At 38.7% G+C, this 27,492-nt stretch overlaps 1 protein-coding gene across 1 annotated transcript; it reads right to left on the bottom strand.

The window, feature by feature from the left end:
* Positions 1-286: 286 nt before the first annotated feature.
* On the bottom strand, positions 287-27,492 carry abat (4-aminobutyrate aminotransferase). Its single transcript, XM_088316289.1, has 16 exons — positions 27,230-27,492; positions 21,030-21,166; positions 17,212-17,309; positions 17,051-17,080; positions 14,638-14,755; positions 10,038-10,087; positions 9,861-9,941; positions 9,224-9,316; positions 8,973-9,035; positions 8,799-8,862; positions 7,371-7,519; positions 5,811-5,948; positions 4,701-4,868; positions 4,409-4,555; positions 3,957-4,068; positions 287-2,976 (listed from the first exon to the last, which is right to left on the bottom strand). Exons 2-16 carry the CDS (start codon positions 21,097-21,099, stop codon positions 2,855-2,857), a joined length of 1,503 nt encoding a protein of 500 aa, XP_088172415.1. The 5' UTR covers positions 21,100-21,166; positions 27,230-27,492; the 3' UTR covers positions 287-2,854.

Genomic DNA, 27,492 nt, shown 5'->3' on the forward strand with positions numbered 1-27,492 from the left:
GCTGCTACTACTCTTATTCACGTTTTACGTTTATTCTGACGTAAGCGTAGTGGGAACGCGCAAGAAAAGTGACGAAACACTGTAAAAGTGCTTGAAATACATGACCACGTGTTCCAGTGGGGTAGGCTCGACGCACACGGGCTCTTGTAGTGTTTTCTTTTCTTGTAGTCTGTTGGTATTCTACTGAAAATAAGCGTTGCCACACAAATACAATTAGCTGAGTATAATACTCAGAGCTGGAATAGCAGTAAAATGCACATAGAAAAAATTAAGACAGGAGATAAGATAGTCAAAATGTCATTTATTTGTCACAGTACATTAACAGTGTATATATTAAAGACAACAGTTATAGCCATCTAAAAATAATTACATCAATAATCATCTAGATTAGATCACAAGTGCAAAATGCTTCAAGAATTTTAGCTGCATCCCTTTCCTCTTTGTAATCCTGACTGATCATGAGGAGTGGAGCAGTGTTATTACTATAGTATTCCTCAAAGTTAACAAACCATCTTCTCCAGAGACTTCAGTATACACTATATGCGAAGGTAATTCATACAAGACAGATGGTATCTTACTGGATACACATTTCTGACACTTGCTCAAAAGATTGCATGGGACATTCACGAAGATGGTCTGACATGTTATAGCAGTTTTGAAACAGAATTTTTACTGCATCTTTTGAAATTACACAAACATTTATGCATGTGCTCTGAAGTTCTTAGACATTATGTGCTACATCTTTGTAAAAATCACAGATTTTCACACACCACACTGAACGACCTTCTTCGGTTCAATAACTTTAGTCCACTTGATTTTAATTTGCAGTGGCAGAATTTTCGACCTCAGAAAAAGCCCATGATTACAAAAGGGCATTAATATGCTTCAAGATTAATGTAAAAAAAAAAAAATAATAAAAAATAAAAATCATCACATTGTTATTGGATTCCATATAATTTACATGTTTAACTGTAGCCAATGAGCTACATTTTTTTTAACTTTATTAGTTAAACATGTTATTTCTGAAGTAAAAATAAAAGACCGATAGGTGTGTAATGCATAATGTGGTAAGGGCTTTCATGAATGGCCACAATTAATAGTTGAGTATAAAAAGTAATATTGAAATAAAAAAATTACCAAATATCATGCAGGCACTAAACATTCTGAGACATTTTCATGGTCAATTTAAGGTTGGCATTTGTCTGGGTTCCAAAGTTTCAAGCGGAGTCATTCCTATTAATAGCAAGACGGCAGGCAGAATCATTACAAGGACATTTTAAATGGGACACTGACATGCAGGCTGGCATTGTACTCATCACTAACACTAGATCCTGTATTAAAGATGACTGCCTTCTCCAACAAGCATTAGTGCGAACTTAAATGATGTCAGGGGAGGTTGGGAGCCACAATCAGTGTGTGAGTGCTCAAATGAACTGTATACACTACGATGCTCTGAGTATTGAGTTAGAGGTCGGAATATTTATTGGCATAATTTACATTTATTTCATGCTGTCTAAATAACAGTCCTACACTTTTAAGATGTTCTTGCCTGTTTAGCAAATCATTCAGAACTCTGAAATTAATGAAGAATGAGGATGTAATTTTACAGAAGAAAAATAAAAGACTCCACAAATCGTGTACAAAAGTGATTGCACAGTAACATAAAAGTCTTCATTCCAAGGGAGAATAAAGGCGTTTTCAAATTGTACTCTGCAACGTGCACCAAACTTTTGACGAACCCACTCGCTGAATATGTGCCGTGAGGACGTAACGACACAGCAAAATGTGCGATTGCTGTGGCCCGACATGCCCTCGAATTGAAAAATGTGCAATTCAAGAGTGATGTCATAATGGCGTCAAGCGGCGCAACCAATATTATTGTTACTTATTATGCAAGCGAATCTAAATATGGCCAAGCTGTCCGTTTTACGCTGCCCCACGGCGAACACCAGGAAAACCAAGTGTGGGGTGAAAAGGCCTTGTATCAGTGCTTCTCAAATAGTGGGGCAGGATCAATGCTGAGGGGAGCGCGTGTAACCCTGGGGAACATGCATTTTTTCCGGCGTACTACAATAAAGTGTAATTGCACATCCACTCCAGTAGATGGCAGTGTAACTCTCATTGCCCATTGTGCGCAACAAGTATTAGCTTTGCGTTGTAGGTTTGTTTTGCAATGAAAATGTTATTATTTATATTTATAGGCGGAGAGTGGGTGGTGGGTGTGGGGGCAAATTATTTTCTTCTTGCTAGGGGTGGTGTATCACAAAATAATTGAGAAGCCCTGCCTTATATGGACAGATTACGCAGTATTGACTTTGATGACAAAATAACTTGCTTTACTGCATATCCATATGAAATTATATCAGATTCCATCACATTCATTTTTAGTTATTAAGTTGAATACTATGCGCAAAAGATAAATGAAGCCTCGGGTTGTTTGTGAATGACGTGTGAAAGAAAGAATCGTTCGATAAAACCCGTTGATGATTACAAGAAGAGTGATGCTGGTAATGAATATGGAATATGATGATGGACTTTGCATTTTTACTTCACCCGCTGCCATTCCCACCAGTTTACATCTATCCGAATGTGATAGATTCTACTTGGCTTCATTTTGGTGTCATTCCCACACAAATGTAGAAATATAACAATGATTTGAAATACTAAATTAATTTACAGCTTGATGACATCACATGTATAGAAACATTGTTGTGATTTGGGGAAACTCAACTGAACTTGGCTCTTTTAAAGGTCTTTTTCAATAGTGTGGTTTGTGCATTTCTTGTCATGGGCGGTAAAGAGGTCTCCCTGCCTCTTTTCTGGATTCTGTCTTGCAATGTTGTTGTTTTGCCTTTCATTTGATCTGGGCCAATACGTCATTGAAGATGTTGAGCAGCATGTGCACGTGGTACTCCTTGAAGACCAGCGATGGACGGAAACGGATTGACCGGTCCCCACACCCTCCCAGGAGGATACCTTTTGACAAAATACAGTCACAACATCAATGTCCGGACAATTAAATAAATCACTCTCATGTGTCGAAGGGCAGATCACATGTTGGAGCAAACACATGCATTACGGCGTTCAAAAGTATTGGAACATGTGACTGGTGGGTTGTTGCTAGTTGCTTTTTAGATTGATTGCACAAACATTCAGTGCCCCATTTCTTATTTCTGGCTTCGGAATTCACCTGCGAAAACTGCATTTGCTTTTAAGAAAACCTGAAGACCAGAGCGATGTCTACAGGAGAAAAAACAAACCATTTTGAAGCTGACAGAAGAGGGGAAACTAATCTGATTTTTTTCAGGCATGGCCAATAAAAGAATTTGTAATGTACTGAAAAAAAAAATTCTTTGAACAGACAGGTCAATCAAGGGTGACAACAGGAGTCGATGACAGAAACATTGAGGGAGCTGTGAAGAAACAGCATTTCAACTGAAGAATTATTCACTCTCAAGTAATTTAATAAAGGCTGTTCCAATACTTTTGCTGCTCTGTCCCTGAGTTGTATAACTCATTTAGATGTAAATTCCATGAAACAAAAGCTGCAATTCTGAATTTGAGTCTCTTTTTATCTGAAACACAAATTAATTAACCTTACCGTTTCAATACTTTTGGAGAAGACTATACCTATACAAAAAATGTTATTAATTACAGTTAAAAATTGTAATCGACCGATAGCCCTGATATATTAGATTTCAATTTGGTTCAAATCAACAAAAAGTTTAGGGAAGTAGTGAGCCAATTACTTTTTACAGCATATCTAACTGAGTAAGGCCCCATCACACTTCAGTGCCATAGATTCCATTTTTTGTGTGCGCGTGTCATGCATGCGACCACAAAGTAGTGAAAAAGCAAAGAAAATGTCGATTCAATTGGCATGACCCTTTTGTTGTGTTCAAGAACAAAACAAAAACAAGACTCGAGAAATAAATGAAGAGTGACACATTACATACCCTTGTTCCGGGCCTTCAGAAGGATATCGTTGCGTGTTGCATCATCGCAGACATCAATGGCACAGAAGGTTCCTTGCCCTCGAGCTCGACTCAGGATGCCTGGGTACTGAGCCTAAGGAGCAGCGGCATCTAGGTCATAATCTCACCAAGCAAGCGCGAGGGAGCAACAGCCGAGCATTTCTGTTCTAAACTGTGCATTGGAAAAATAAGCAGAGTCTAGTTACAACATTAATATACACTGGACATATATCTTTTTAGGCATTCACAATTTGGGGTCCTTCACCTGCTTAGTGTGCGCAAAATTAAGAAATAGAATCCAAACGTTAATAATAATGAATAAATAACTTGTAAATAATAAAGAACCGAAATAAGTAAGACTTCAGGCAAGCTAACACAAAGCAACTTTACATTGAATAATGCATAGACGTCACGTCAACATAAAAACACAGTACCTGTAACTCATACAGGCCATTCAGCATGGCTTTTCCTGAGCGGTTCACCTCCACCAGGAGATTTTCTCTGCGAATCACACTGAGGACCTCGGACAGCAACAAGTTCTTTGAAGGGTCACCCATCCATGTGTTAAAAATGCGGTAGGGCTGAAAACAGGAAAGCAAAATACAAAAAAAAACATGATGTAATATTGCAAATGGGTTCCAAATACTGCAGAAATACATATTTTTGGAGATATTATGATTAGATAAAAGCTTCGGTATAGTTGAGTACATTTCGAAATAGGCAAACCTTATCAGCCTGAAATTCATCCCTATAGTAGTAGCCACCAGTCAGAAGCTTCTTGCTGAAAGAGACAATGTCACCGGGGTTGTCCATGCCCCAGTGCTCATGGGCCCAGAACTTTCCAGTGCACCCTCCTCCAGTTTGGACCTCATCAACGTGGAAAGCACAACCATGCTGCATGGAGAAAATGGACGGATACATGATTGACAATTGAGAAAATACAGTGACGGAAATCTGACCAATACTAACTTCAACTTAATAAAAGGACATTACACTAGCGGTGAAGTCATTAGTCTTCACAGACGCCACATAATATTTCTTCTATACTTTCTTTTATGCATCAATAAACAGGAACAAATCTCTTCTTGTTACATTGCTTGTTAGCTTGAATGATGCAGTATAAAATAGGATAGACACTCGGACCAAGACTAACCTCAAAACTGACTCATTATAATATAATGGCTATGTAACACTGAACCATCCTGGAAAGAAACACTGACTGTACTCATAAAAACCAACTTGATGCAACCTTTCTTGATTTTGAGAAACACAAAAACTTGTAAAACGTGTGGATAACTTAACACTCTAACCCAGGGGTGCTAAATTCATTTTTGTTGTGGACGGGCCACATTGTTGTTATGGTTTCCCTCAGAGGACCGTTATGACTGTGAACCCGTATAAATGTATGATCACCTTTCGTTATCATATACACACAACAAATTGATGGAAAGACAGTTTTCTAATTAGAAGGCAATCAGTAATTGCTTGTTCAACAATTCTTCAAATAATTTTAAAAGGGGACGATTGGTAACAAATAAATGGCAATATCTCATATCTCAATGTTGTTAAAAGTGCAGAAAATGGGCTAGAAACAGGAAATTGACGCACATGATTTGCCCTTTGCGGGCCACATAAAATGAGGTCGCGTGCCAGATCTGGCCCCCGTTCCTTGAGTTCGACACCTATGCTCTAACCTCTCAAGCATTCAATATTATTAATGAACCGTTCACATTTTAAGTTGTTGGACCAGAATCTATTATTGACTAACATAGTACATTTTGTGTCATGTGCCCGACATTGCTGTTTGAGTTGAAAAGGTGCAGGTGTTCGTGTCACCTTGTGTGCAATTTTGCGCAGGCTCCTGAAGAATTCTGCAGACGCGTGATTATCCCCTCCCTCAGCTTGAATGGGTTCAATTACAATCCCGGCCACAGGTTTACCCTTCTGTCTCCACTTTACAATCAGGTCCTCCACCTGAAGACACATTCAACATGCAAAATGGACAGCTTTATTAGTGTATACAAATGAATTCAAAAAGTGCAAACAGACATCCATCCATTCATTTTCTCCCACTTATATGGGAAAGGTCACAGGGACAGCAGCTTATGCAGGAAAGAAGAGACCTGCCTCTCCCAAGCCACTTCATCCAGCTCTTCCGGGAAATCCCGATGCGTTCCCAGGCCAGCCGGGAGAAATACTCTCTCCAGCATATCCTGGGTCGTCCCGGGATCCTTGTCCTGATGGGAACGTGGCCTGGGTGGCGTCCAGGAGGCATCTTAAAGAGATGCCGAGCCACCTCATCTGGCTCCTCTCAATACAGAGGAACAGGGACTCTATTTTGAGCCCTACTCGTTTTTTTCAGGGCCGATGATCTGATTATTAGTAGACAAGGACACCAATAACTGATATTTAGAACCAATATTAATTTGTAGTAAAAGGGAAAATACTGTAAAAAACCACAAACTTTTCACTTTGTTGAATTTCAAGTGAGCATCTTAGTTGAAATAAGGTGACAAATTTTCTACATGGTGAAGGATTGTCTTTTAAGTTTAGACATGCAGACAAAAGTCATTTCAAGTTTTTGTAGGGACCTTAAGTAAAATAAAAGCCAAAACATGTAAATAGCTCCCTAAAGTTTTCTACAGTAAGACTTTAAAATTTTTTAAAACAACTAAAAGATTAAACTTTTACTTTTGATTTTAATTTAAAAAAAAAAATAAGTGCAGAGATTTCACAGTCATCTTTAGTAAAGTGAAGAGAATTTTTTTTTTAAAAATTAAAGAAAAAATAAAGATTTCCTTGGAGCTAACCCAGTTTTAAATTGATTTCTTATTAGGCTGCAGATTTTTTACAAACAAAGACGACACGGGTCAACACATTTTTACAATTTTATTTTTTTTTAAATCAGAGATGCAAGTTAACTCTAGTAGATGAATTTACTACACGGATTCCAAATCTACCCTAGTTTTTTCTCTCACAGATCAGATTTTCATTATTGTAATAAAATAACAATAATATATTATGTTGCAAATTTTATAATATTTATGAATTAATGTTCAGCAACAGGTAAGATTTTTTTATCTGAAACATCATAGCTAGAAATCGCAACGCTTGGTAAAATCCGTATAGTGCAAGCTTTTATGGATCAAACTTAAAAACAAGAAAAATATACATTTTTTTAAATCATGATCAAAAATACCTCGAGCCATCTCTGATTAAAATTTAAGTTAACCAAAGTAATGGGCCCGGACAATAACTGGTCTTTTCCTCAAGTTGGCAAATCAAAGAAGCCAAACATGAGCCAATGAACATTACAGTCGGTCAAAACACGATGATATTATTCTCATCACATTCACATATCGTTTACCATAATCAGAACACACGCAGCATGCCTACCTCCTCTAAACAGCGAGCCTCCTCCTGTGCATTCTCTCTGGTGAACTCCTCCAATGGATATTGCAGTTTTGGGAATGGGGCGACCGGCCAATCAAAAGCCGGCACATCCAACTTATGTATTATTTTGGAGTGTGTCGTTGTCAAGCAACCTGGGCCAGACAAAGGGTAAAAAAAAAAATATATATATATATCAAAATATTTCATAATAAGAATTCAATACATTGATGTGATGTGATAAAGATAAAGATAAAGATAAAGATGTCCTTTATTAGTCCCACAATGGGGAAATTTTCAGTGTTACAGCAGCAAAGATATAGATCACACAGAGTCGGCGGTGTAATGTAGCCGTTAATGTATAACATTAGCAGCAGACATTCATAAAAAGCGTGCAAATATACACAGTATAAACGTATCTAGTGTAAGGAAACACTCCTGATGCCTGTCCATTATACAGAGGGGGAAACACTGCAATGATAAAAGTACTGCAATAGTAAAAGTACCGCAATGATAGGAAATACTGCAATGATAAAAGTACTGTAATGGTAAGAGTACTGAAATGATAGAAAAGTACTGCAATGATAGAAAATACTGCAATGATAAAAGTACTGTAATGGTAAAAAGTACTGCAATGATAAAATATACTGTAATAGTAAAAGTACTGCAACGATAGAAAAATACTGCAATGATAAAAGTACTGTAATAGTAAAAGTACCGCAATGATGGGAAATACTGCAATGATAAAAGTACTGCAATGGTAAAAAGTACTGCAATGATAAAATATACTGTAATAGTAAAAGTACTGCAACGATAGAAAAATACTGCAATGATAAAAGTACTATAATAGTAAAAGTACCGCAATGATGGGAAATACTGCAATGATAAAAGTACTGTAATAGTGAACGTCCTGCAATGGTAGAAATACTGCAGTGATAGAAGTACTGTTATAAGAATACTGTAATGGTAAACAAAATACATCATTGGTCAATATTTAAGTACACCATTGGCTGAAAGTACAGTAGTAGTGTGTATTGCATCCTAGGACTGCACAATTGCACTAATGCCTTCCCGTTTGTAGGCCTGACTCAATGTTCTTGTTAAAAGGTCTGACAGTAGTCGGCAGGAAGGAGCGGCGAAATCTCTCTTTGGTACAGCGAGGGTGTAACAGTCTATCACTGAAGGAGCTGTGGAGTGTTCTCAGAATGTCATTGAGTGGGTGGGCTGGGATGTCCAGCATTGATGACAGTTTTGCCGTCATCCTCCTGCCCCCCACTGATAAAGTCTATCATGCATGTCTGGAATAATTAAGTAATTAAAAATTTGTGGTTAAATCTTTTTTGCTATGAGGAGATATTTAAATATGTAATAATTTAATTGGATATTTAAATTCACAGTATATGAAGCACTGTGTATCTTAGCGGTGACACTTACCCAGAGTTCTACCATGGAAACCACCCATGAAAGATAAAATACTTAAGTCTGGACATCCTGGTTCCTGAGAAAAACGGAAAATCAAAGGATGAAAACTATCACAGATCAAAGATTTGTAACCAGATGCAGAACAATACAGAACAGGAAATCTGATGGGGCGTTTTTTTTCTTCACCTGGTTTATCATGCATGAGGTGAGTTCTTCATCAGAAGGTAAGGTCTGGCCCCGCTCTTTATTCTACACCAAGAAACAAAACACATTGACATGAAGTTAATATAACATAAAATAAGTGACCTTTCCGTTTTTACTTCACCGCAGTTGCCAAACCAGCATCATAGGCATAATTATAATAAACAGAAGAAAACATGAAACTGTTGAATGTCCCCCCCCATCTCCCCACTTATTTTTAGCCTGTTTTCACTCACCCTGTACCAGATAAACATGGCCTTGTAAGCATTCTCATTGGAGCACGAGCCGCACGCCATTGTCTGGACACGACTCATTCCACTAGGAGCCACCTGAATAAGAGAAAGAAAACAACACAAGGCAGTGCTGTCAATTAACTGGATGAGACAAAAATTAGAGCTGGGCACTTGACCTTTTTTTTTTTTTTTTACCAGTTTTACCTTGAACCTCAGGCCTTGTTCAGAAAAATTGTTGGCTCTTGACCCCGTTATGGGCTTATTATAGTCTTATTCGTCCCTTCCTATTTTTTTGTCTCCTTTTTCTCTTCTCCGGGAACGTGCCCAATACAAGTAAATATGCACAGTCGGTGGCATAACCCCCCCCGTGGGCCGGACTAAAATCCACTGAAGTCTTTGTTAATCAAACCCTTTTTTAAAATTTGTCACCCCCAGCCTCAAGAATGGGCGTCCGGAGAAGGCCGGACCATTCCGCCCCCGGGACGGACTGCCCAGCACTCAACAAAACATTAAACATGATAATATCCAAGTATTATTCATATTTTAAAGAGGAAGTCAATTACAGTATTGCAGCTACACTTCCTATTTAAATAATGAATTCACAGTTGAAGATGAGCATGTTTATGAACAAGCAACTCACTGAAAGAAGACTTTCTGTTATTTTGTCCGGAAAATTCTCAGGTGGCAATATTCCAAGGGCGGGTCGGTTCACAATGGTACTCTGAAACAGGACAGGAAATCAGTGCTGCTCATTAAAAAAAAAATGTAGAGTAGCAAATGCATTATTGCATCGAACATGACTGAGAAATTGACCTACCAGATTGCTGGTGTTGGACATAAGTTTGAGGAGCGCAGGGTGATTGTATCCTGCGAAAGGACAGCAAGGGGGAGGGGTGGGCATAACGTTGACGTTAATGAGGTAATAAACTCAATGTATCAAAGGTGCATGCACCTTTTTCCACTTGTCATGTGCACTCCAAGTTTTTATTCTTTATGAAGATTTTTAAAAAAAAAAATGCAGTTCACGGTATATCTGACCTTTAAGCACAGTGCAACACATTTGCTGCGTGACTTTTTTTTAACATATATAAAAGTAAAATGCTTTTGAAATTCATTTAAATAGAATCAATATTTTCATTTTATTTTTAGCTTAGCTTAAGATAAAATTGCATTTTTTAATCATACTTAAAAGAAGGAAAGAACGTAGGGATTTTACATGTGTGGCTTGATTGGGAGTAATTAATACATTCAGCTTGGATAACGCATAAGAGCTGAAAAATAGATCTCTATATTGATATATTTCACTTTATGGCAACATTTTCAACACATCAATACAACAATAGACACATTTATCAATGACCGACAGGACACAAAGAAAAACAATGCCATAATGCTTAGCAAAAATTTGCAAGGGCCCAATCAGAGTACACACTGGCATGTTATTCCACATTTTTTACAAAAGTTTTGTCGAGCCCCCGGTGTGCACAACGACCAACAGGCACTTGGGCCTGGACAGTGTACGTTTCCGGGCCAAGGAGTGATTTACATTCGTGAGATGGGACACGATCAGGCAGGTGACATTAAAAACCAGCCCCATGTCAAGTGTTTTTAACTAGCAAGAGGTCAGAACTGAGCTGAACTGCTCGAGGGAGGATCTGTGCTTCCTCTCAATAGCGCATGTAGAAGGACGTATTATTTCCAGCATTATCCATGCATGTGTAGATCGTGAATGAGCACCATGACTGCTGCACCTCCTGGTCCACTAGTTCTTCTAAGTTTATTTTGTGCCATCAAAATGGTGCAGCATCTTTCACATCAAAAGTGGAATCTCACTTTGGAGACTTATTTCATAGCATTGGCCGGAAATGATATGGCTTCATTTTTTGAGGATTAATGCAAGATGCTGTCTCGTCCAACATTTACACACATGACGGTTATCCAATGAACATGGCGGCCAGCTATGTATTTTTTTTAATTGTTTTTAATGTTATTAAATGTACACTAAAAATCATAAAGTCATAAAATTAATCATAGACAAACCCTCTAATAACACCTCTGCCTTGCTTTTGATAAACACGTAGGCCTACTAGGTTATTACATTTTAATATTGGACATTATAGTGGCCCTTTTTTTTTTAGGCATACCAATGTAACGTACTGTGGCAAAGGCAGGTGATTGGAAGGCAGTATACCATTAAAATCAATTTTCAGAATACTTCTCCTTAATTATATGCATCCAGTAGTAATGAGAAACAAATTGGAAGTATAAGCATGGATGACTCCATAACGCATATCTTTGCAAAAAGTAATCAATCACGTAACTCAATGCAGCTTTGAATTGTTATTCTTATATAAACTGATCGCCTTACATAAATTGAAGTTATCTCCCACTTCTAACCAGCAGAGTGCAGTGAAGTTCAACAACACAACTGTGCCAACACGATCCCAAATCATTGACATTCATGTTTTAATTACTCGTTTGTGTCTGAGACATGTTAAGATGATGATTTTTAGACAACAAAACAAACACGCAGATATTAGATGATCCCATACTACTTCAGACATTCCTTCAGTTTGTTCATGAAACGTCTGAGGAAGAAGTAGTGGAATATGAGACTGGCTTGTATGTTCCCGTGTTGATATCGTCTCTTTGTAAGATCAGAAATGCCGGTACTATTCATGTAGTGAGCTTGTGGCTCACAAAGACCATTGTGAACGCCTCGTGTCTCATCCCGTTTGATTCATCTGAGAAAGCGGCAGGCAAGGCATTTAATCATGATGACGTGTAGAGATTACACACTGATGGTGTGAATAGCATGCAATATATCAAGGAATACTGACATACAAGTACACCGCGTTAGTATGTTTAGAGATCTTTTGGCCAGTCGTTTAGATCGAGATGCATATATAGCACGTTGGTCTTGGTTGTATAACTTTTGAAAATCAATAGACACAGTACTTAGCCTTTCAGCTACTGAATTAATTAATGTGTAAGTCCCTGGCAAGAACAAAAACCTCTTTTTGGATGTGGCCTGAAGCCTGGACGTGAACACTAATAGCTTAAAAATAATGGTGATCATGGAAAAATATCGCAAGCAAACCGGAGCAAGTCTATTTAAATGTCATTCTGTCGGAAAATACAATGTTTTCATAAAGGATACTGTCATTTAAATAGCCATGTAAGCAATATGTAAAAAATAATTATGAAATATTGAATGTTAATGTTGCAACCAACAAACTATTCAAAGTTAATCTGCGCAACAAATCCATAAACATTTGGCGGACCTCAAATAAACAGTTCAAAACATCTAACAGGTTAACAACATACAGGATTGAATGTTGTCCATCCATTCCTCTATTTCTTATACTGCTTATCCGTTTCAGGGCTGTGAGTTGTCTTGAGCCTATCCCGTCTGACTTGGGGCGTAAGACTGTGTCTTACATCACAGGTGTCAAACTCAAGGCCCGGGGGCCAAATCTGGCCCGTGACCTGATTTTATGTGGCCCGCAAAGGGGAAAGCATGTGTGTCAACTTCCTGTTTCTAACACATTTATTTCACTTCTAACAACATTGAGATCTGAGATATTGTCGTTCATTTGTTAGCAATACTCCCCCTTTAAAATAAATAGTTGAACAAACAATTACTTCCTGGCTTCTGATTTCAAAACTCGCTAACCCATCAGTTTGTTTCGGTACGCCGTAACGTCATAACGGCCCTCTGAGGGAAACCATAAGTATGATCTGGCCCATCCACAAAAATGAGTTTGACACCGCTGTCTTACATCATACATATATCACCAGTATTAAAACGGTTCGCAGTCACATCAATGGTGGAACAAGTTCAGATTTATCTGGGTGTCATTATTTAGATCACAAAAACCTGGTATGTGAACAGGGGTGTGTAGACTTTCTAAAAGCACTGTACTTTATGTGGCGTTTTTGTCTGGTGATTTATCGTGAGCTTTTTCTAACTTGGCTCAAGAAAGGGTGGGACACACTGCAGTAGATGATGAAGTATCACAACACAGACTCATCCCAATCAGTCTCAGCTCAATGATGTGCAAAAAAGAAGGAGATAGCTGAGAATGACACATGCAGACACTTTGCCCCCTTTTACACACAGCTGATTTCATGCTTCAACAATAATAAAACAAGCTGTCATCTTACAGGAGTGTAGCCTGGTTTTAACGCGCCCACCCCATTTTTAAGCCGCACAAAAACAACAACAGTCTTATCATCGAATCCATACTTGGGATGAAAAGGTTTACAATTGACAAGCAAACGGTGTTGAAACTTCAAACAGTTATTACGTTTTCAAATGGTAAATTTTGTTACTATGTCACTGAGAGTATATTAGGCTGTGTTCTCCAACTTAGAGATAGGGCATGGATCTTAAAGGGGAGGTCAGCTTAAAAAATGATTTGCAATAATATGTTACACGCGTCTTCACTAGTCTAAAAATAACATTCTTATTAATATCACGTTTGTGGAATATGAGTTAGGCCACAAAATCCTCCCATTTTTAGATATCTCAAGGGGAGGCCATTTGGTCCCTTACGTCGACTGTAAATGTCTGAGGTAACGACTTATCACGGCACACCTGTTTTCTGAAGCTGAGCCATGATTGGTCATTGATCCCTGAGCAACTGTGATGTCATTTTTAGTCGACAGCGAGTGGCAAAATGCCCGTCCCCTGAGATGAACAAAAAATGGGCGGAGTTTACTGCTTAACTCATGTAAATGTAGCCATAATTGGCCATAGATTTAATTTATTTGTTCCTTGTTAGTTATTTATATGTATAGTTAATTTATGCGGTTAAGTAATTTACATATTAGTATTTGCATTTAATTATATACATAGTATTGCATTGTTTGGAGGACACGCCCTTGCCTTCCGTTTCCCTTTAAATACTTCCCGGTTTTGGCCCCACACGTGTATAGATGATCAACTGGTTTGACCCTGCGGTCACTTCAGAATAGAGACAAGGAGGATAAATGATCACCTCAATAATTCACCCTTTCATTCCCTCTTTTGCGGCAGCAGCCAACGAGGTATTTTTTCATTTTTATATTGTTTCAGTATGTGACATTAGTTACTTTGTTGTTTTTATGAATGTAACTTGTCAATTGTATTATTTATTTGTGTACAGTTTTCACGGTGTGATGGAGTAAGACGCCTTCATTAAACCCGTTACAAAAAGAAAATCATTTGTGTTTGTCGTGCCTGCGGAGGGAGTTACAACTCATATTTGACAGACACAATATTGCCGTGATTCGTCTAGCACAGCTGCATAGAACATATTTGTGTTCAAAAGCTTTTGGGGTTGACTTCCCATTTAAGCATTTTCTCTCTAATCCAAACCCAACCATGCAGGTTTACACATTTTCAAACTGTGATGGGATCTTCTCTTACGAACCAATAGGAATGGAGGAGATCTGAGTGTAGATGTCCAGCATACGGTTGCCATCCACATCCACCAGGTAATTCCCCCTGCTCTCTTCGTAGTTACAGAAAAAGTTGACAGCACCAACATTCTGGGAAGAGACATTTTTTTCTATTAAAGAAACATGCAGACAACACAATTTATGCCAGCTTTATACCCCAGTTGGGGACAAACGCTGTAAAAACAAACATGAACATTTTGAGATAGAGAAAAAAGATGGCACCAGATGGCAAAGTGCCTTGTGCATATGTCGTATTAGTCTCCTCTCACTTCCCATGAATGAGTTATTATTAAGGTTCATTTTGTTATCATGGTCGATTACTATTTAGCCTCCGGGCCTCGTGGTCACGCTGAAATGCCAAGCAAAGCGCTCCCGTGTGCTCTCTCTCTTTCCTTCACAATGCCACTAGCTGCCTGCATCTCAAGCTGCTATATTTGTGAATTGGGAGCTGAAAAAACACCTGGCACGTGAGCAGCTTGCATTTTTTTTCTAACAAGGAACCAGTCTTCCTCAGTTGCGGATTTAAAGTATTTTTATCTGACATACTTCCACAGAACATCAAGATACAGTATCTGGAAGCCAGTATTAAAATGTTCATTGTGACTACTGTGTTAGTAAATGTCCTATGACAGCTGTAAACAGCTGATGCCAGATTAATGCCACTCCAATGATGTTAATTCATATTCTCTCTACTAAGAAGGTTCTCGTATTTGTTGGTCTGTTTATTTCTATAGATGCTTTTTACACATCCAGGTAAATTGAGGAATGCATTAGGATTTATTTGCTTTTCTTGAACTGAGTCGTACCATATCAAATTGAAAGTACTAAAAACAAAACAATTATTAATGAAGTATTTTAGCAAGAATCATGAAGTCAAGCACCATAATTTACATACATGATGTGGCGGGCCAGATCTGGCACCTGGGACTTGAGTTTGACACCTGTGCCTTAAACCAATGAAATATATTGCATTTTATGGCCATTTCATTTTCTTTTTTTATGAACATTTTACAAAAAGCTGAAAATAATCCATGTTGGACTCTATGTCTCATCTTAACTCAATTAAGAGGACGGAAATTTGGTCACAATGTTTAAACTATGCTTCTCGAAAGGCTGGTAAGGCGCCCCGTTGAATTACTGGACTGTTTAAATGACTCTTTACTGTCAATATGTCATGTGCAAATTAAGTCCAAAACATTTTTTAAATTTAGCTCTGAATAATTTGATTCTTGAAAAATTTGCTTCTAAAAGAATCCATGCCTCACATGCACAACAAGACTTCAAGCGAAAAGAGGACAAAGGAAAGGGGTAGAGTCTAACTACAGGAACAGCATTTGCGCTACAGGCTGTATTTAACTAGTTCACTGGGCACATACAATTGAAGATCCCATTTCGCTCCAGACACACACACACACACATACAAACCCAGAGAGTGGCTATAAAAATCTACACAACCATTTTCAAATACCATGCTTTTGTGAGGTGTGTAGAAAAAAAAGAAAGAGACAGAGCTAAATTATTTAAAAATGTTTATCACCATTAATGTGAGCTATAACTTGATACTTAACAGCTAATTAACAACCAATTAAAAAAAAAGATAATGTGGTGGCATACATGCAAACATCCTTTTATCATTTTAGCTGTGTTCAGAATCAACCAATCACATTCCAACTTGTGTTAATTGAAAGCTTCCACAGCGTCAATGGGATCTCCTTGTGAAGAATGCAAAAGAATTTCCAAGGCATTAAATGTACCTTGGCACACAATGGAGAGAGTCTTCATTAATTGAAGAACGAATGGCGCGACAAACGACGCCAAATTCAGCACGCTTTTTAGAAACCGGGGCTTTCCTAACTCACTTATGATTACGTGTTTTCCTCGGTAGCAGAACTTGCTTTCCTGGACACTGCAGTGCATGAATACATTGATTAAAAAGGAGAGATAGACTCATTTGGAAGAAAGCGGTTCAGAGGTGAAAATTAACCCCGTATTTTTTAATTATAAAATTCCCCAGATCCGATGATGACATTAATGCCAAACAGATTTTGAAAAAAAAAAATACATGTATAACACATAACTGAAACATTTTAGACTAATTTAACTACAAAACAACACATATTCTATTGGTAACGTACGTAACGGAATATTTATTATGAGCTAATATAACCACAACGTCAGAAATATTGACTTCATAACTTAATATTGATGTGACCTAGATAAAAATTACTGCTCAGGTTTGACAAAGACAATATTGGTTAGTTTGGGCATTTCCCGCAAACACTGCTTTTATTTTAATTTTTCTAAACCAGAAAAGACAGAACCAATTCTGTGCAAACAGGCCACACCAGTCGGTGTTAACACAAAACTTCACACACTTCAATTTACCTGAATTTCTCCCAGTTGTTTTGTCAGTTCCTAAAGAGAGAAATAAGAGTGAGTGATGTTCATATTCTTATATTTACTTGGATAAAATATAATGCATACATATTATCTATCTACTGGTTACTGCATGTTTAGGTAAGCAAATTAATGTGTGTGTGCCTTACCTGTGACCTTGGCCCAGGAACTTCAGTTTTCATGGAGGGTCCATCATAATCAAAGTCCATCTGGGCCTTTGGTGCCGCTTTGCTTGCATATCGGCATCCTGAAAATACAGAGAACAATATGTATATGTATATGTATATACACACATTTTAAGCGATTTTAAAAGGTTTATAGAAACCTTTAGACGAAAGTCATGGGCCCCACTCTCTTTTAGAATACCAAAATGTTATCATTATTGGTTGAGAGAGTTTGCAGGAATATTGAAAAAAAAATTAGGCCAACAGGTCAAACTTTGATATTCAGCAGAACTGCCTAATGTTACAGATTTTCTGTATTTTGTTATGGAAATCATCGATTTGCAACTCATAAGAACCAGAATGCTTATATCAATGAAGTTGTATTGTATTGTACTGTATTATTGTTCCCGACATAAAAAATAAATAAATAAATAAATTCAGTGTCCAAGTTCACTTTGGTCTGGTGTCAACAGGCACTAGTCACTAATCAGAACCGCCATGAAAACTGCTAAGCTATAAAAACAAAGTGACACGGTACACATGGGCCTGGCTGGGATTGCGTCATAGCGGGGACTGACCAACTTTGAAGAGGAAAATAACAGGCAAATAAATAAGTGTCTGGACAGAAAAATAATACAAAATAATGCTACACTAACAAAGGATATGAGATATATTAGTTTGTCGGAATTCACATTCAAAAGCACTTATAACCGACTGAAAACTGCATAAGGTGACAACTAGTTGTTGCAGCATCATGGAGTGTCTGTCTATGACTGATTGACGTTGTAGCTCAATTTTAAATAAGGTCATGATCCATTACATCCGGGATGTCAAATTAAGTGTAGGTCAGAGGCGACACATAGCCTAATTTGATGTCACTTGGCCCGCACCAGTAAAATCACAGCACAATTCTTATAAATAACACATTGGCGCGTTCACCTTCATTTTCATACAAATAAATTCAAGCGCAAAAAAATAAATCTCCTTTTCCAAAACAAAAAAACGTGTTCACAGCTCAAACAGCAAGTAGCACAAAGCAGTAGCAGTAGAAGAAAAATAATGGATTTTTAATTTTATATTAAAAAAAAACAAACATACCATGCCACCACAATGACTCCGTTTACATGCATTCAATATTTGGGTTAAGGTCAAAATTCCAATTTTTGAGTCATTCCGTTTACATGGCTCGAGCGGACAATTACCCCCGACATTTAAATCACCTGCTATACGTCCTCTCTGGTTGTTCTTCTGCGAATCTTCATGATACTTCCTTCCTTCGTTAAATGACGTTATATTCGTGTGCTTTTTTTTTGTAGTTTGAAAACAGGTAAAGTATTTGTTTAATAGGCATTTCCTCATATTTCCACACAATAAATCAGGTGTGGTAATAATATTATACGATATAATCTGCATAAAGTCAGTTTTGTAGAGGATCCCTGTGATTTTTTTTACATTTTACTTTTGACATTATCTACATGTGAGGGTGGTGTCGTGCATACTCTAGCTTTGGTCATGTTTTGTTTATCACTACTTATGTATTTCCCGTCAAACTTTGTGCGTACAAGCACTTCCTGTACTTCGAAGCCCAAGATTCCTTGCGAATGAGCAGCCTGAGAGTGTCTTGTGCGATGAGCAAAGGAGTAAACCAGTGTTACCTTCCTCGATCAGGCTTGTGTCAGTTTTCTCAGCTCCAAACCGTGGTGAGAGCGAACTGACTGGAGTCAGCGTGGTGGATACGACACAGACGACGAGGCGTCAATTCGCTTAGCAAACGGGTTTCTTTTTATTGTCATCTATCCTTTTTCTTTTTTCATTCAACACGCATTTCTCTTCTGGGTCGCTCCTCCCGCCACCAAAACACATCACACACCACATTGCTGTCCCAGGCTAAGCCTGTCACACCAGGTATGATATGCTGAATTTTAAAAACTCGAATAAGGGCATATATGTGGAATTGTGCGAGTTTACATTGATTTTAAAACCCAAAATACTGCCAATATTCTGGTTTCAAAAGGTTTATTGACTGCATATAAACGTATTCATTATGGTTGTTCACATTCACATTGACCCCTGATTTTACTGCATAACAAATTTACTGAAGTTGGGTTTTCACATCCTCAGAACAACCGGTGTAAAACATTTAAAAATAATGGTGGAATATGTACTAAATTAGATATCTTTGCGAGAGTTTGGAGACTGTTACCTGGAAAACCGAAAACAGCATCTGGCTTTGGTTTTGGTGTTGCACATAGCTCCCATCATTTATAATGTAAAGGTCATGTATGAATCTAATTTATATATTTAATTCAATTATTGTGGTATTGGGAAATGCGAGCTCTCTATTCTCGTTGCACACTGAGTACAATGACAATAAAGGGCGTTCTGATTCTGATAAAGAAACTGTTCCCTGGCTGCCCTATACCCGCACAGTACATGGTCCAAAAATCAAATGAACTCTTTCAAAGGGTAAATACTTTTGGGAACGACAAGCGTTTCCCCCTACACATTGTTTATCTTTAGCTGTCTCGTCGACATAGTTTGGTCAAACATTACAAAGATTACATAACCTCCTTAACCTCTTTCATTGTGTCCTTCCTGAAGTTTGCTAAAGGTCCAATTTGTCTGATTCCTAGAGCACTTACTGAACTATTAAAAGAATCTCACGAGACAAATGTTCATTATTATTATGATAATATTCTAATAATTGTCAATATGATTCATTTCCTTGACAACTTTTTATGTTGTCTTTATTAGTAAGGTTTGAAGAAAGTGTGAATCTTTCCACACTAATTTTGAAAATGTTAATGAAATAACACGAGTACTTGTAATTTTGGTCTCATTTATCAAATTAAGTTGGTGTACTGGGTAAAAATCTTGATGGGAGTCACTGTTGTGAAATAGCAGAGCATAGTCCAAAACAATGATCGCTAAAAGGCAAATATACTTTCTTTGAATTATTAAATGAATACAGAGTAGGACTTCTGTGACAGCATTGCATACAGTTATTGGCAGGGGCGGAGCCAGAGATTTTCCACAGGAGTTCCCTGGGTGAAACACACACACCTCAGTGAGGGGTTGCCAGGGCTGGCCGTGCATGTGGCCTTCATTTTTTTGCATACCATCCTCAGCCAGAATTTTATGACATTAAATTCACAAATATGCCAAACAATGGCCATTAAATTCAATAAGGAGGGAACATTAAATGCAACGGTTTTGCCTTAGTGCACGATTACGCAGTCTACTTCTATCTTCTACGCTAACAGCCAATCAGAGTGATCAACTGTCAAAGCACATTACGATTAATGCCTCATTCATTCAAATCAATACAATAAAACAAAAGTCTCTTGAATTATAAATATTGCTTTTTATGTAGGTTTGGTCCTGTTTGTACTATGAGTGTGTGTGCATGATTAGCATATGTGTGTATTTTATGTCTTGAAATTCTGCCTGCAGATGGTATGATAAACAAGTACTTCTCGGCCATGTTGTTTGCTTGCTATGGCGTGAGAATAACGATTTTGTTGACGTTGACTGTAAAAATTTAATGTTTTTTCATTAAAACGGTTTATTTTTAGTATATTTTGCATTCAGATCAATCGCACATTTAATCCTAAACAATGCAGTTTATGTAAAAAAATAAATAAACAAATTGTGGCAGAGTCTAAGAATACTGCATCCATGTGAAAATGGCAGAAAAATACAGATATTAACTTTTTCTACAATGTATGCGGGTGTCCAGTGGGGGCCTTGACCACCCCTGGCCACCTTCTAGCTCCGCCCCTGCCTACTGGCATGTGTTTTACCTGAAACACTGAGGCGTAGGTTTTTGTGAAGGGAGAGCGTAAGATGACGGCTGATCACAGAGGATGCCATGACAGGAGTCAGACAGAATCTGAGCGAGGCAGCAGCTGCCCTTATCGATCTTCTCCTACCAGGTCACCTGAGATTGGGAAGGGAGGGAAGGGCACAGGCATATATAGATTCAATGTGGCGACAGGTAATCCAGCCCAATCCAATAATATTGAAATGCAATAACTCTGACACCAGCATATGTTTTCATATGACTAGAACTAATAAATGACATTTCCCCGGCAAAACAACCAATGCCCTTATTTTTTAGTTGTCCTTATAATGTAATTTTTTTTATGCATTTGGGATTCTACAAAATCATGTTTTCCCTTGCGCATATTCAACTTCATTTGTGTTTAATTTGTAACTGTGGACTCTGTGCAGTAGTAAATGGAATTGTTTATGGTGTGTGGAGCCCCAATTGCATGTTTGTCAACTGCACTGAGAAAGAAAGAAAGCTGGTTTACGTTCCTAAATCGAATAAAACCACAAAATGAGTCTCTGTTCTCTCTTGTCTCCGGAATCCTTATGTAATACTCGCCACAAAATGGGGAAAACTCCAGCTTTCTGCTTTCACACAGTGGACACCCCGATTATCGCACACATCACACAGCCGGTTACTTGGCAACACCTCATGGACTGGATGAAACTGGTTTAGAGAGTGTTACACAAGACTGCATCTTCATATGCTTCGGAGGAGCAATGTTTTGGTGTGTGGTGCGGGAAAACTAAAGAGATGTAGGACAAGGTGATATCATAAACATACAAAACTTTATTTCTTTTAGCAATGTTCAAAGCAACAGATACAAGGTCAATCCTACACTAAAGAGAAAGAGCAAAAAAAAAAGGAAATTGAGCCAATAAAATTAGCAATGAAAGCATAGTACAAAGGTTGTCTCAATAGATATGTTTGCTGTTGTGTTTTTTTTTTTTTTCATTGAGTTTCTAATTTAGCTCTTTTGATGTGTAATGGCAAATGAGGGAAGACACACGACAAGTCAAAACTGGAATAAGACAGAATTAGAAGGAGATGACTTCAGGAATGCCTGACTGTATTATTATATAGTTATTTATTTGTATTCATTTATTTATTTATTTTTTATTTTATACATATTGGAGCTGAGAGTGGGAAATCAAGGTGGAATGTAGTTCTGCAGGCTGATGATATTGGAAAGCTGTTTGAGGTGTTTTTGAGGTGAAGGTTTCTGTTTTCCGTTAGATAAAATTACACTGCAGACTTTGAACTTGAGGCAAAGGTTTTCCTCAGCTATCGAAGCTGGAAACGGCCACTGTCCTCACTTGCGTTGAATGTAGAACAAGAGTTCTCATGGGCCAAGGCAATTTGCTGGAGAGAAAATAAAATCACACGGCTGGGTGCTAAAACTACAGTAATTAACTGCCACAACTCGGTTGATTAAATCTCATGTCTGGTCTGACCACATATTCATTTTCAGAGGGAATTGTGTCCCAGTCAGTGGTGGAAGGCATCAAAGTACAAATATATATTGCAATAGATTTTCCTGGCTTTACACTGAAGGTGATGACCGTGTTTTGTGATTGGATACTCACTCGTGAGGGGGAAGCGCGATGCGGAATCAACACACCCGGAGGTCGTAACTAGCGACCGTTGGATGTTTAATGTGAAATATATTCTTGCTTTTTTAAACCACAATGGCCGAAGGAGGGAAAAGTGTGGATTTAATTGCAGATACACATGCGAGGCCATTTTCAAGACGGACTTTTCAAGAGAAGCGAGGTTGTCCAGCACTCAGTAGTGTGTAAGTGTCTTTCTGTATATTATTTCTCCAGCTGTCGTGTCATAAATGATGGCAATATGAGGGGGATTTATTCAAGTCAGACTAAGTACAACTTCACTGAAGGCCTACGTGTGAAATGCACAGCTCGACACTAGTATTCAGAAATGCTGCAGAAGACAATTGAAATCAATTTAGGCGACAGACTCATTTCACGCAGCACATTCATCAATCTCTAAAAGCAACTTTGCCTACCCCTCAAGTCAAAAACACAAGATTAGCAACTCGTTGAAAACAAGTAGGTGGCACGGTAGCCGACTGTTTAGCACGATGGCCTCAAAGTGCAGAGTTCGCAGGATCAATTACGACTCCGGCCTTCCTGTGTGGAGTTTGCATGTTCTCCCCGTGCCTGCGTGGGTTTTCTCCGGGTACTCCGGTCTCCTCCCACATTCCAAAAACATGCATGGGAGGTCGATTGAACACTCTAAATTGCCCCTAGGTATGAGTGTGAGCGCAGATGGTTGTTTGTCTCGGTGTGCCCTGCGATTGGCCGGCAACCAGTTCAGGCCGTACCCCGCCTACTGCCCGAAGATAGCTGGGATAGGCCCCAGCACCCCTCGCGACCCTAGTGAGGAGAAGTGGTATAGATGATGGATAGATGGATGGATGGATAAAAGCAAGTATTAACTTTCATTGTGGAGTCGTAAAGTTGGCAAGTCAACTAGTCAACTATTCTGTAGACTAGTTCCTTGGATCAAAGTTAGCTGAGAGACGCTCCAGCTTTCCTGTGACCCAGAAATGTACGTATGGTCAGATAGAATTCTGGTTCAATTTCAGCGGCATATTGGCAATCGGGAAATGTGGGGCAACTCCCGAACGTTGTTGTTGTCACATACGCCTCTGTAGACAAACAAGTACGGCGAATAAGTCAAACTATTCACCATAAATCTATACACAAGGCGCATCTAAGGGGCAATGTCAATTTTTCAGATAATTAACGAATTCTAAGAGCACCTTATAGTGTAAAAAATACGGTAAATGATCAAATTAACATGAAACTAAGTTAGGCTTCATTTTACTGTTCAGCGTTTTTTTAAATTAAGCTTGAGATCCCTATGCTGTTTTACTTCAAATGTTTTCCAGCATTTTCACTGCTGGCTTCAAAATATGTACGTGTTTGAGGGTACTTAAGTAAATTATTGGTGTTCTTGTATTTAAATGTGAAGTGTTTAGGGTTTGGATGTGTTTTTTTAAAAATAACTGTTATTTTCATCTCTTTGTAGGAATATGTATATTTATATTATATTTAGATTTCTGTTGACAGATATTAGTGTCAGGATCAATCGCCGGTGGGCGAGGAGGAGGTGGACCCAGAATGCGAGGAAGCAGGGAAAAGGGTAAGCTAAAGGGAATTTAACACAAACAAACGTGGCAGGGTGCGAAATGACAAAGACAAACTAAACGTGACTAAACAGAACAAAAATGACAAGTAACGAGGACCGTGACAAACACCGGGGATCATGGGCATGAGCATGAGCATGGGCATGAGCATGGGCATGAGCGGGGGCGAGGGCGAGAATGAGGGCGAGAATGAGGGCGAGAATGAGGGCGAGAATGAGGGCGAGAATGAGGGCGAGAATGAGAGCGAGAATGAGAGCGAGAATGAGAGCGAGAATGAGAGCGAGAATGAGAGCGAGAATGAGAGCGAGAATGAGAGCGAGAATGAGAGCGAGAATGAGAGCGAGAATGAGAGTGGCCGTGACAGTCCGTAAAGGGAGTAATGTCCCGACGCTGTGCTGTCGGGATGAGGTGTTCAAATAGTCCAGTCATTAAGTGAGCAGATGGGGATCAGGTGTGTGACGGTAACGGGGAACAGGTGCGTGGCTGGTGAGGAACGAGTGCTGAGGGGAAACGCCCCACTCAGCTGACAAAAACAAACACACATGGCGTGGGGGAAGGAACGTGACAAAAACAATAACAAACACACCTGACATGACCGACACGGGTCATGACAATTAGTAAATAATGAAAAGCAAAAACATTGGATTTTCAAAACCACAAATGTGATAATTACAAGGTAATGTGACCTCTTAGAATTTTTATTTAAAATCCCTGCTATATAATTTCCAACACATAGCTATCTTTTCACAAAAAAATAAACTAAAATAAAAACACAGACTGTTATTCAGCAAATATGAGACACCTTAATATTCTAAGTCATTATACAATCTGCCAGTATGAATCCTACACTAAAGGGTAGCCTGGAAATGTCAACAAAGTCGCTGCTGACTCACCCGAGTGACTTCGATTATACGAAGGGTCTTCAATCAATCCTGTTCCTCCAAGGGCCGGTGTCCTGCCTGTTTTCCACCTCTCCATGCTGCAACACACCTGATTCAAATGATCAGGATCCTTATCTAGCGTCTGCATATGTAGCTTCTTGCTGATGAATATCTGATATTGGGAGCGATGGAAAACAGGTAGGACACCGGCTCTCGAGGAACAGGATTGAGGACCCTGCTTTAATAAAAAAAAGACCTATAATCAATATAAACGCTTATAGGTTAGTATTTGTGGCCTCGCCAAAGAGCAAGAAGGACAACAAATATATTGCCAACAGTCACACGCACTGGGGGCGTGTCCATCTCAAATTCCCCAGTTAATTTTGAGCTCAGTACATCACTGGCCTGTTAAGTCTTGAGCACGTTGACATGTTGACCGGGATGCACTATAATGAGGTTGGAAACACAAAGGGAGAAGCGGCTATGACTTAAGGGGCGGCTTGACTGTGGATTCTTATTTCACCAGTAGGGGCGCTCTATAGTTCAGAAAATACGCGAAATAAATCTTGATTTTTTTCTTTCTTGAGTCTGTTCAGTTTTAATTTGCAAAGTTGTTGCAGTGTTAAAAGGCACTGTTTTAAGTATCTGTTTATGTACCTTTATGTGCATTCACAGAACAAAATCGTTCTGTACACGCAGTAAACGCATTTTTTTCAACATACAAAACTGCGGCTTATAGTCTGGTGCGGCTTGTATGTGTGTCTGTATATATATATATATATATATATATATATATATATATATATATATATATATATATATATATATATATATATATATATATATATATATATATATTTATTTATTTGTTTTTTGGGAGGGGTTGCTGCGGTTTATATACAAGTGCGCCATATAGTCTGGAAAATACGGTACTCTGATTTAGGTCAAATTGCCATTCCTATCACAGAGTGAAGACAGCAAGACTGCAGTATCATAGTCAGCTGCAAAACAACAAACTTTATCCTGCCATGTTTATTTTGCTTTGCTCAGGTGAACTTGTCAAACTGCAAGTTTACACATTACTTCCTCCCAAATGGATGAATAATCTGTAATTTATTAACATTCTTACTTTTAAAAGTTATTAATAGTAATGCATGAATGTAAACCAAAACACCCAAAACAAAACTAGTTAGACCAGGTCACAATAAACTGCACTGTGGACTCAGGATTATACATTAGCGTACAGTAGCTTGATACTCGATTGGTCTGGGCCGATCAAATCAGTAGGCTGTCCTGTGACCTGAAAGTGCATTGACAAGTGGATTGTTGTGTAACCCTGGCTGCAGCGTGGTGTTACCAAACAGCAGCGCTGGTAGACTTTTGCAAGCATGTCAAGATATTGTATATAATAAAGCTATGATGCTATGATGTGATAAAGGCAATTCATCAATTATAAAGTGGGAATGACTTAGCATCCCAGAACTAAAACTTTAAAAAAGGAAATGGATTTTTTTTGTTTTTGTCAAGCTTTCTTTCAGCAAATATATTCCATATAATATGAATACAGTACAGACCTCATGGACCCGAACACAAAATGATTTACACGTTCAAATGATGGCCTAAATGGGATCGTGCTAAAAATTAAAGGCGAAATGCAATAAGAATGGATGCCACATTTCAGCAACATCAGAAGTGAAACTTAATCAGAATCCTATATAGTAATACCATACAGTTCTGAAGTGCAAGTGATCTCCGGATCCAAAGATTAACTGCCATCATAACCAAGCCATATAAGGTGTCTGATGATAAAAGCATTTTCAACTTGCTTTCAAGAGTTATGATTTTTGGTTAACCCTTCCTTGTGGTCCTCATTAAAATCTGGTTCCAACTGGATCTGACTGGCTTACACATGAGGTGTTATGAATGAGTAGAGAATATCGGTCAAGTCAGTTGCCAAGCTTCTTCCAGGAGGTTACGTTATCCTGCAGGCTGCGCATCATCTGCTGTACTTGTGACATGAACGCTGCAGTCACCTGCTCGGTCTCGACTCGGAGGCGTGACACTCACGGCGGGCTGCTGCGGCAGACGCAACCGAGCATGCACGGTTCGAACACTTACCGCCGGTCGGACGACTGGATCGGGGTTGAGCGTCTGTTGCAGAGGGCTCGGCTGCAGCGTGCAGTCTCGTCAGCCGCCACGCTGGTCGCTGCAGGAAGAAGGGTCTTCTTGGTTCTCGTCTTTGTGGTTCCTTCCGTCCTGGTGGTCGCGCTGACAAACTCCGGTGCAAGCCTGTCTGGAGAAAATAGTTCTGTTCTGTTCCGCCGTTTCAAATGCGGGTTGGTGATTGCTTTATATGGGGACGAGATTGCTTTGCTCCCATG

Source organism: Idiotropiscis lumnitzeri, chromosome 15 (genome assembly GCF_059441095.1).
Source record: "Idiotropiscis lumnitzeri isolate Australia: NSW breed Sydney's pygmy pipehorse chromosome 15, RoL_Ilum_1.0, whole genome shotgun sequence".
Lineage (NCBI taxonomy): Eukaryota > Metazoa > Chordata > Actinopteri > Syngnathiformes > Syngnathidae > Idiotropiscis > Idiotropiscis lumnitzeri.

Coding starts and splice junctions, on each gene's coding strand:
- abat (XM_088316289.1), bottom strand. CDS start 21,099: ATGGCATCCTCTGTGATCAGCCGTCATCTTACGCTCTCCCTTCACAAA. Junction 9,036..9,223: donor CCATGTTTATCTGGTACAGG/GTGAGTGAAAAC, acceptor TTCTTGGTGTAG/AATAAAGAGCGGGGCCAGAC. Junction 8,863..8,972: donor CCTCATGCATGATAAACCAG/GTGAAGAAAAAA, acceptor CGTTTTTCTCAG/GAACCAGGATGTCCAGACTT.